At 39.5% G+C, this 11,109-nt stretch overlaps 1 protein-coding gene across 11 annotated transcripts in view; it reads right to left on the bottom strand.

Moving 5' to 3' along the window:
• Window positions 1-5,754: 5,754 nt before the first annotated feature.
• The window catches only part of IZUMO4 (IZUMO family member 4), a 31,161-nt gene continuing 25,806 nt past the window's right edge, over window positions 5,755-11,109 (bottom strand). For 5 of the 11 annotated variants that reach the window (XR_003756542.2, XR_003756538.2, XR_003756540.2 and 2 more), the window contains 2 exons: window positions 8,412-8,557; window positions 5,755-5,851 (listed from right to left, as the gene is read on the bottom strand). Coding sequence is in view for 4 of the 11 variants with exons in the window: in XM_029056579.2 (XP_028912412.1) it covers window positions 8,495-8,557 (63 nt within the window). In the remaining 7 variants the exon portion in view is untranslated. Of the gene's footprint in view, window positions 5,852-8,410; window positions 8,558-11,109 lie in introns of those variants that run through there. The other 6 variants (XM_029056581.2, XM_029056582.2, XM_029056583.2 and 3 more) reach the window with 2 other exon arrangements.

Raw genomic sequence — 11,109 nt, 5'->3', positions numbered from 1 at the left:
TCAACTCACTCCCTTTGCTCTTCCCCTACCTCACAGCACTTATGTATATTTGTATATATCTATAATTCTATTTATTTATAGTGATGCTTATTTACTTGTTTTAATATGCATAAATATAATTCTATTTATTTGTATTGACTCCTGTTTACTTTTTCTGATGTCTGTCTCCCCCCTTCTAGGCTGTAATCCTGGCGTGGGCAGGGATTGTCTCTCTTTATTGCTGAAATGTACTTTCTATGTGCTTAGTACAGTGCTCTGCAAAGAGTAAGTGCTCAATAAACACAACTGATTGAATGAATGAGTGAATGAAAGGAGTATGAAGGGATTAATTTTTTACTTAGGGTATCAGTAATAGCAGTTCTCCAACTCCCTCCCCTCCTGCAGTCCCAAAGGTGATGGTGATGGCAGTGACAGGAGCAGCAGCTTTCTACAAACAGCCAGGAGATTCCCAAATGTGGTGGCCCAAATTGGGGTCCTTCTGCTAGAGGAGTTGGCTACAGGTTCATCCACACACATTCTTGTTGGAGGGGAAACCATGCTTGTTCCTATGATTATCCTGGGTTCCCTCTTCTCCGGCTTCACCTTCTGTTCACCAGACTAACCAACTTAATAATTCAATATGGAAGAAAGATTGTCCTAAAGTTATTTGAGACCACTGCCTGATATATCATCTTGAAGGATTTTGCCCGAAGAATGTGCCATAGAGAAAAATGTCACACCCTGTCATGGAGCCGAGAGCACCGTCATTCTTCCCTCTCTCAAGCTTGGAATCTTGGCATTCTTTTTGATTCATTTACTCCAGCTTCCTTTACTCCCTACCCTGGGGTCCTAGTACACCCCATGTGTGAAATGTAATGCTTCTTTCTCATTGCAATGCATCTCCTATTAACACCATCTTCAGTCCAGGGAGATTATTGATCTCTTGGGTTGGAGCCAACCAATGGCAGTATGAGTTTTTTATATTTTAGAACGTTGAGGAAATAACTGCTATAACCTCAACTGGACTCCTTTGACTTTAGTCTGAGTTTTGAAGAGTCTGGAATGCTGCAGCTTCTTTCTCATTTGTTTTCATCTTTGTCTTTACATTTTTATTTGCCCTTCATTAATGTACCAGTTGCTATAGTCTTCAAGTGTTAAACTGTGAGCCCTTTGGTAGACAGGGACCATATCTATACTTAATACAATTTCTTTGCTAGTGCTTTCTTTGTATGAAGTAAGCACTAACTACTGCTATTACTACTTTCCCTCTTTCAACTTGCATTTCAACTTTCAACTATCACCAAATTGTACTGGTTTTTCCTTCATATCATCTCCAGAATTGATGCCTTATTCTCCATTCTCACTAGCAATTCACTCGTCTAAGCCCTTGTTATATTCCAATTCAACATAAGCTCCTTTCAGGCCTTCAGGAGATGTTCCTTCAATTTGTCTTTGAAGAGGGGGATGGAGAGGAAAGGGCAGATTTTAAGCAGTGTTGTGAAGGTGGAATCAATAGGCTTTAGAGATGGATTGAATAAGTGGGTTGAATGAGAGAAATCAAGGTTAATACCAGAGTTATGGACTTGAGCGACAGGAAGGGTGGTAGGTTTGTCTACAGTGTGAAAGGCATGAAAATCAGATTGGAGGTGGTTAGGGAGAGAATTGGAGCAGAGGAATTTGAGACAGCAGATATAGACAACAAACTTGCTTAAGGAGTTTGAAGAGAAATGGTATGAGGGAGATGGGACAATAACTGGAGGGAAACATGAGGTCCATCTTCCAGGTCCTATCTCTTTTTTCTGTTTTCCCTTAGTGTCAGTGTCCTGGTTTTCTAACCCGTATCCCTGACTGAGCCTTCATTTCCTTTAATCATCCTCCCTTCCTTATTAGCTATATTTGAATCTGTAACTTTGATATTTACTCCACTGCGACACTAGAGGTCCCCAACGGATAGGGACTGAGTCTAATTCCCAACTATATATTCTTTCCCTGTGCTTAAATGAGTGCTGACACACAGTAAGTGCTTAATAAATAATGTTATTACTACTACTACTACAATATAGCCTTAAACTCTACCATTTCATTGAACACTTACTGAGTTGCAAGCACTGAACTAATTGAATGGGACAGTACAGTATAACAGAGTTGTTAGATTGTTCCTGGCTCACAGGGAACTTACAGTCTACAGCAGGAAACAGATGGCTCACAAGGAACTTACAGTCTACAGCAGGAAACAGACAAAATAAAGAAATAATGGATAGGTACATAAGTACCATAGGGCTGAGAGTGGTGTTATTATTACTATTTATCATTATTAATAGTAGTATTATTTTTATTATGTGACATTTAGTCATTGCTGATTCACAGCAAGTCCATGGATATATATTCTCCAGAACGCCCTGTCCTCTGCCATAATCCACAAACTTTCTAAAGGTTCTTCAGTTACCATTGTTATGGTCTCTATCCATCTAGTTGCTGGTCTGCCTCTTCCACATTTTCACTGGGCTCTTCGTATAATTAGTGTCTTGAAGCAGCGTGGCTCAGTGGGAAGAGCACGGGTTTTGGATTCAGGGATCACAGGTTCATATCCCGGCTCTGCCACTTGTCAGCTGTGTGACTGTGGGCAAGTCACTTCACTTCTCTGTGCCTCAGTTACCTCATCTGTACAGTGGGGATGAAAACTGTGAGCCCCACGTGGGTCAACCGGATTCCCTTGTGTCTCTCCCAGTGCTTAGAACAGTGCTCTGCACATAGTAAGCGCTTAACAAATACCAACATTATTATTATTATTCTCCAGAGAATTACTCCTCCTGATTATGTATCTAAAATATGCTAGTTTAAATTGAGTAATTTGGCCTTCCAAAGACCACTTTAGTTCAGTTTGCTCCAAAATCCATTTTGTTTGCTTTTCGGGCAGTCTGTAGTATTCGCAAAAGCCTTCTCCAATACTACATTTCAAAAGAATTGAGATGTTCTTTCTAGCCTGTTTTTTCAGTGGCCAGCTTTTGGATCTATACATTGTCACTGGAAACACCCTAGAGTTGACCGTTTGTATTTTTATAGCAAGAGTTACATCAGCACATTTCATGTCTTTTTCCAGGCTCTTCATAGCAAATCTTCCTGACATTAATCTTTGGCGTATTTCTTGTTTACTAGTTCCTTTATCCCAGGAGGGAAATTGTCAGCTATTTCAATCTTCTCTCCATACACTAAAATGTGTTAAAACTTCCAGTTGTCATGACCTTTGTTTTCTTGACATTTACATGTAGGCCTATCTTTTTCCTCTGTTCCTTAACTTTTAATAATAAACCCTTCAAGTCTTCTTCACTCTCTGCTAGTAAGATTTTATTATCAGCATAATGAAGGTTTTTTATATTCCTTCCTCCAATCTTTTAGTTTGATTAGAGGGTGCAAAATGTCTATAACAAGATGTTAACACTGAGAAAGAGGTATTAGTGTGAAGAGATTCAGAATCTCAGGCATAAGGCAGGTTATGGGAACTGCACATTCCAGGTTCTTCACACAGTGCACACTCCACAAATACCACTGATAGTTTCCAGGACAACGGAACCAAGGCTAACAGAAGGACATTTAACATTATTATCTACACCAGTAGAAAAAAGATGACTGTCAGTGCTCATTTATCCTTTGACTTACATTTCCTTTAAACATGTCAATACCCATCAATTTTAATGGTTAAAAATAGCAAATAATTTGCATCTCTGTTTGACATATTTCATATTAGCTCAGACTGATTAGGATTAATTCCTTCCTCATCTCACTGATCTATTAATGCCCAGCCCGTACCCTCCGCTCCTGCATTCCCAGGTTAGTCACTGGCACTGTCCACCAAACCCTATCTCTCTGCTGATCCCTTACCCACATCCTTGCCCTCTGGTCTGGAACTCCCTCCTCCTCCATACTTACCAGACTATCACTCTCTTCACCTTCAAAGCATTACTAAGGTCACATCTCTAAGAGGCTTTGCCAGAATAAGTCTCTTTTCCCTGGCTCGCTATTCTTTCTTGATTGTCTTTGTACTTATATCTGCGTCTTTTGGACAATGCATTTTCATTCTGCTCCTAACCCCACAGCACTTAAGAGCATATGTTTAAATTATATAAATTACTTATTTAGTCATATTAATGTCTCTCTCCCCTTCAAGACTGTGAGCTCATTATGGAATGAATCTGCTAATTCTTTTGTACTGTACTCTCCCAAGCATTTAGTACAATCTGCCCTTTCCTTTCCATCCAAACTTCTATCACATTAATAAAATCACTCAATTTACCCTGCTTGGATTACTGTAACAGCCTCCTTGCTGTACTCCTAGCCTCCTGTCTCTCTTTACACCAGTTCATCCTTCACTCTGCTGCCCAGGTAATTTTTCTACAAAAACGTTCAGACTATGTCGCCCTCATTCTTAATAACTCCAGTAGTTGCCCATCCACCTCTGTATCAAACAAAAGCTCCTCATCACTGGCTTTAAAGCACTCTACCACCTTGACCCCTCCTATCTCACTTCACTTTTTCTACAAGAAGTACTAACCTTTCACTGTGCCTTGATCTTGCTTACTTCACCACCGACTCCTAGCCTCTGCCTCTGGCCTTCCTTCTCAAATACTACAGTCAATTATTCTCTTTGCCCCCTGCCCACCCCGCACCTGCTCTGACTTCAAAGCTTTATTGAAGACACATCTCTTCTAAGAGTCCTTCCCAGATTAAACCCCACCTTTCCTAATCTCCCACTCCCCTCTGCGTCACCCTGACTTGTTCCTTTTGCTCTTCCCCACTCCCAGTCCCACAGCACTTATGTACACATCTGTAATTTATTTATTTGTATTCTTGTCTGTCTTCTGCCCTCTAGACTGTAAGCGCATTGTAGGTAGGAAATGTGCTGAAGTGTACACTTCCAAGAGCTTAGTAAAGAGCTGCACACAGTAAGTGTTCAATAAATATGATTGAAGTACCACTGACTGATTTTTTGAAATTCTTATCTATAATTTAATACCTATCTCCCCAACTAAACTGTAAGCCCCTTGAAGGGCAGTTATCTGTCTACTAACTCCATTGTACTGTACTCTTGCAAGTACTTAGTACAGTTCTCTGCACACAGTAAACACTCAGAAAATACCACTAATTGTTTGACTCTGCATATCACCCTTTCTGTTTGGGACAGTTAAAATTGAGAAGGCTGACTGTGCAAATTGGTTATAGTCCAGCACAGGGTCATAAGCCTGGGACATCCAAGGTTGAAACACATGGATATTCTCAATTTACCCCATAATGAGGGGTAAAAGCTGCCCTGACATGCCCAAAGTCACACAGCAGACAAGGGGTAGAGCAAGCATTAGAATCCAGTCCTCTGACTCCCATACTCATGCTCTTTCCACCAGACCAAGGTGCCTCATGTCTCTGCATTGGGGACAACCTAGACAACCCTCCTCTTAAAGTGATGAAAAACAATTCAGGATAAATACAAGCCTCTACCCTCTCTGCTCTTATGTCATTATCAATTGATAACTACTTATAAAAGATACTTCTATTGAAAGTGTTTTTCAGTCTAGCATATGAATGACTTTCTAATAATCTGAATGTATTGTCACAGATCAACTATTTAGGTGACAGGTAATGGCTAAAAATGGAAACAAATATGGAATAATTTATTTTCTGCATATAACCTTTCATTTCCAAAGTTAAATTATTATGTGCCAATTTTGTATATATATATATGAGTCCAAAAGTAACATTTTTTTCCTGTTGAAAGAACAGTGCTCCAGAGAAAAAGTAATCTTTATTTCTATGTAAGAGATGATATGGTCCATCCAGTTTTTCTTTCCTTAATTCAAAATCCAGATGATAATATTTTTTCCTTAAGGAAGGAAAAATAAAGCAAGCATTAAGATTAGTATTTTTATGAGAACACAAAACTTCTTAGGATTAGTATTTTTAAGAAAATACAAAATTTATTGAAATTGAGGATGATGTTAACCCATCATGATATTGCCATTCCCATTTTGAGACTGCAGTGGTAATCACAGTGACTTCACATCAAACCAGAGGAACACCATAACTTAGTGAAAGCGAATAGGACCTAAGAGTTAGAAAACCTGGGCCCTAATCCCTGTTCTGCTACTTCCCTGCTGTGTAACTTGAGTAAGTCACTTAACTTCTCTGTCCTTCCATTTCCTCATCTATAAAATGTTCTTCCTACCCCTTAGTTCCATGTGGGACCTGAACTAAATCCAATCCTATATCTTGAATATACCACAGTAATTAGTACAATAACTACAAATTTAGTAAGCATTTAGCCAATCTAATATTGCTATTTTATCATAAATAATAAGATTTCCAAAATATAGTTTTCCTTGTGGCAGCACAAATGATTGACAGGGAAATCAATAGGTTTGATCCATTTTATAAGAATAATAATGATGGCATTTGTTAAGGGCTTACTATTCTAAGTTACTAGTACTGTAATTATACTGTTACTGTTCTAAGTGCTTGGGAGGATACAAGGTAATCAGCTTGCCCCACATGGGGCTCACAGTCTTTCAGATGAGGTAGCTGAGTCACAGAGAAGTTAAGTGACTTGCCCAAAGTCACACAACTAACAAGTGGCAGAGGTGGGATTAGAACCCATGACCTCTGACTCCCAAGCCTGTGCTTTTTCCATTAAATCACACTACTTCTCGGTGTTATCCAATGTATGGCCCTGTAGAACTTATTTTAATGGTGTTTATTACTAGTAGTAATAGTAATAATAATTGGAGTATTTCTTAAGTGCTTAATAATAATAATAATAATAATGTTGGTATTTGTTAGGCACTTACTATGTGCACAGGACAGTTCTAAGCACTGAGGCAGGGTAATCAGGTTGTCCCACGTGAGGCTTACGTGGCTCAGTGGAAAGAGCACGGGCTTTGGAGTCAGGGCTCATGAGTTCGAATCCCAGCTCTGCCACTTGTCGGCTGTGTGACTGTGGGCAAGTCACTTAACTTCTCTGTGCCTCAGTTCCCTCATCTGTAAAATGGGGATTAAGACTGCGAGCCCCACGTGGGACAACCTGATTCCCCTATGTCTACCCCAGGGCTTAGAACAGTGCTCGGCACATAGTAAGTGCTTAACAAATACCAACAATATATACCCATTTTACAGATGAGGTAACTGAAGCACAGAGGTATGGAGATGCTTACTAAGTGTCAGTCACTCTACTAAATCCTGGGGTGAATTCAAGTAAATCAGATTAATTTTAGTCTTATTCCCCTTTTTACAGATGAGGTAAAAGAGGCATAGAGAAGTACAGTGGCTTGCACAAAGTCACACAGCAAACAAGTGACAGAGGCAGGATTAGGACCCAGAACCTTCTGACTCCCAGGCCCATGTTCTATCCACTAGGCCATGCTGCTTCTCTAAATTATTATTTAGAATTATTCAATTCTGACTGTGTGTTCTGCACAAACCATATCACTAATGGTTTGACTTATTTATTGATTGATTTAGATGCTAAGCATTGGGGTGGATATAAAATAATATGATTGGATCAAAAATCAGACCACTTCTTAATCAGATCAAGGTCACACAGTAAACTAACTTCTGATCTAAAACTATAGAACTAGGGGTCTTCTGACTCCCAAGCCTGTGTACTGTCTCTAGGGCCATACTGCCTTCCAGTACTTTAATAATGTTAATAATAATGTTGGTATTTGTTAAGCGCTTACTATGTGCTGAGCACTGTTCTAAGCGCTGGGGTAGACATAGGGGAATCAGGTTGTCCCACGTGGGGCTCGCAGTCTTAATCCCCATTTTACAGATGAGGGAACTGAGGCACAGAGAAGTTAAGTGACTTGCCCACAGTCACACAGCCGACAAGTGGCAGAGCTGGGATTCGAACTCATGAGCCCTGACTCCAAAGCCCGTGCTCTTTCCACTGAGCCAAGCTGCTTCTCACTTTCTCACTACTTTAATATAGTGCCCTGAACCTTGTACCCAAGAAGCAAGATGAGGTAGTAGAAAGAGCACAGGACTGAAAATCAGAAGGCCTGGGTTTTAAACCTGGCTCTCCGACTGACTTGATGTGTTTGCCTTTAGGCAAGTCACTAAATCTCTCTCTGCCTCATGTTCCTCATCTAAAGAAAAGGGATTAAATGCCTTTTATTCCTCCAAGACGGTGAGCTCCAAGTGGAATAGGAACTGAGTCCAATATGATTATCCAGTGCTTATTACAGTGCTTGGAGTAAGCATTTATTAAATACTACAAATTATTATTATTATTTTATGTGGTAATAATGACATCATTACTATTTGAGAGGTAATCTGTTTCTGCTGGAAAAAAAAAACCTTAGTGTTTTGTACAAAGTCTAATATTATAAGAATTTACTGACAAACTGTTAATAGTTACTCCTTGCAGGAAATGAGAAAGGGAGACTTGCCTTCCAAAGATGTGTATGGATTTTGTAAGAAATTCAGAAGAGGGTGAAATGAGGAAGGAATATCAGTGGTCACAATCACAACTTCACCATATATTTCTTTTGGGGAACAGGTGTTTTAGCCTCAATTTCTCCAGTTCTACAAGATGCTGAGTGGGAGGAGAAAAGAGTAATGATTATGTTGCTAAACCTTGCTCTTGAATTGTTTAATAGAACACAAAATATACCTTGCAGAGGTGAGATTTTAATGGATTTGACGCACTCTAAACCCTGCCAAATCTCTAATGTCTCCAATTCGGAAATTCTACTTCCAATCACAACCACCCCCCTTTCATTCTCTATCACCAAGCTCCCAACAAAACAAAATTGTCCTACTCCACAAAGACCTCCAGTTTCTTGATGTCCTCCAATTATTCGAGATCATCGTACCCTATTTGATCTTCTATCCAACCTCCCCTTTCTTGAGGCACAGATCTACTCCCTTACCTCCAAAGAGTTCACTTTTCTTGATATTCTGCACCATATAGTGTTGTTGGCAGAAATCCAGACCTCAGGTCAAATTTGTCGATCTTAAACACATTCTTACTCTTCACACTCCTCTTCCCAGCAGCAGACCTTTTGTCCCTTTCCAGCATCTGGCATATTTTTGACTTGTATTTCTCTTCTTAAACTCCTAGTATCCTCACTTCCCCTAACTCTTACCTGTAATGGTCTTCCCAACTACTTCATCTGGAGAGGCAGCATGGCATAGTGGACAGAGCAAGGGACTGAGAGTCAGAGGTCATGAGTTGAATGAATGAATGAGTTCTAATCCTCGCTCTGCCACTTGCCTTCTGTAATATCTTGGACAAGGCACTTCACTTCTCTGGGCCTCATTTGCCTCATATGTAAAATGGGGATTGAGACTGTGAGCCCCACCTTGGACGGTACTGTGTCCAACTCAATTTGCTTGTAATGACCCCAGCGCTTTGTAAGGGCCTACCTCAAAGTAAGCTCTTAAATACCACCATCACCATCATCTTCTACCATATAGAAACCATCAGCATGAAAATCTCCCAAATCTTTTTTGTGTGTGTGCCAACCACATCTTTTCTAACAGTATCTAGGCTTTAAGTTCATTATGGTCAGGAAATGTGTCTGTTTTATTGCTCTTAGTCTCTCCCAAGGACTTAGAAAAGTGCCCTTTACACAGTAAGTCCTCAGTAAATACAGTTGGCTGATTGTAAGCTTATTAAAACTTTTATGCCCATACTTCTTCCCACACTGCCCGCTTTTTTTCAGCCACTTAGTCTCCAAGGGCTCCTTCTCTCGCAGTTAAAACAGCCAATTACCTGCTACCCTAATGAAAACCTTCCTTAACCCCAATGCCCCTTCCAGCTGTCACCTCATTTCCCTTCTATCATCCCTGTCCAGACTCTCTGATTCTCCTATCTCCTGATTCCTCCTCAAAATCACTAATGAACTTCTTGCTATATCCAATGGACTCTATTCTAAGCTAATTTGCCTTGACATTTTAGCCAACCTTTGACACTGATCACCTTCCTTTTCTCCTGGAAGCTCTATCTAACCTTCATTTCCCTGACACTGTCCTATTTTTCCTAGTTCTCCTTCTACCTCTCTTGACACTTCTTTTCAGTATCTTAAGTGCCCCACCTTCCACACTTCTATGTGGATGATTCCCAAATCTTCCCTTTTAGGAGATAATTCCGAATAGTAGAGTCTGGGCAATTGGAAAGATTGTTATCTATTCCTAATCTATTCCTAATTTACAATTAAAGAAATCCTTGCTGAGGTTATGATGTTTGTGATGAAAATGTCTTATCAACAAAGAACCATTAGGATATTTTTGCATGTGCTTGTCCCAGGACTAATCCTGAAAAAAATCCCAATTCCTATTCCTAGTCTTCCTTTACTCTGCTATTTCAGTTTATCTATGTAATCATAGATTTTCTGAATATCATTTTAAATTTAAATTTTTCTGTGGGTTAAAGCTTCCCCTGTTTTAAGTTAAGAGTTCCTTGATAGTAGGGAAAAGTGCTAATATTCATTTTTTTCCTCAATTCCTAGAAAAATATTTGACAGTTTAATAAAAAATAAGGAAAATAACATTCACATTTCTGTCTAGTATTTTTCAGACTTATTACTTTTGGGATGTGAGGGCTTATAGGGGAGATTTTAGGACAAAGAAGCTTTGTGAAGGAAATAATTATAGAAGTAGTGGTTTCTGCAGTACCACTGCTGGGTCATAGAGTACCATTAATAAGTAGACAAGATACAGCATCTCACAAAGCGCAAGCATAGAGTTGGCTTTTTTACATGAAACACCCATTTCCTAATGAAGTGACCACAACATTGTCCTGTTCTGTGCTTAAGTGCCAAAAGTGAACAAATGACTACCTTCATAGGCACTGTGGCCATACCATCCATTTTAGCTAGTTATTTTTTGGGATTCCTCCTAGGACAACCACTACCCAAAATGTCTTAATGGTCCTTTGACGCCTAGAAATTTTAATCAGAAACAGCATAAGCTCAGCAACAATTTCTTTACTTGCAAAGTCAGGTTTCCTTATTCCTGGAACCAATAGCTGAACTCAGGAATAATGCCCTTTTATTTCTCACTGCTTGATAAACCCAAGTTTTTTCTTAAAATACTAATTGATTAGAAATGGAAGAGGAACAGAAATAAAATAGGTAACAGTGA

Source organism: Ornithorhynchus anatinus, chromosome Y5, assembly GCF_004115215.2.
Source record: "Ornithorhynchus anatinus isolate Pmale09 chromosome Y5, mOrnAna1.pri.v4, whole genome shotgun sequence".
Classification (NCBI taxonomy): domain Eukaryota; kingdom Metazoa; phylum Chordata; class Mammalia; order Monotremata; family Ornithorhynchidae; genus Ornithorhynchus; species Ornithorhynchus anatinus.
The sequence above is the reverse complement of the archived record's forward strand: the minus strand, read 5'-3'. Positions and strand labels throughout refer to the sequence as shown.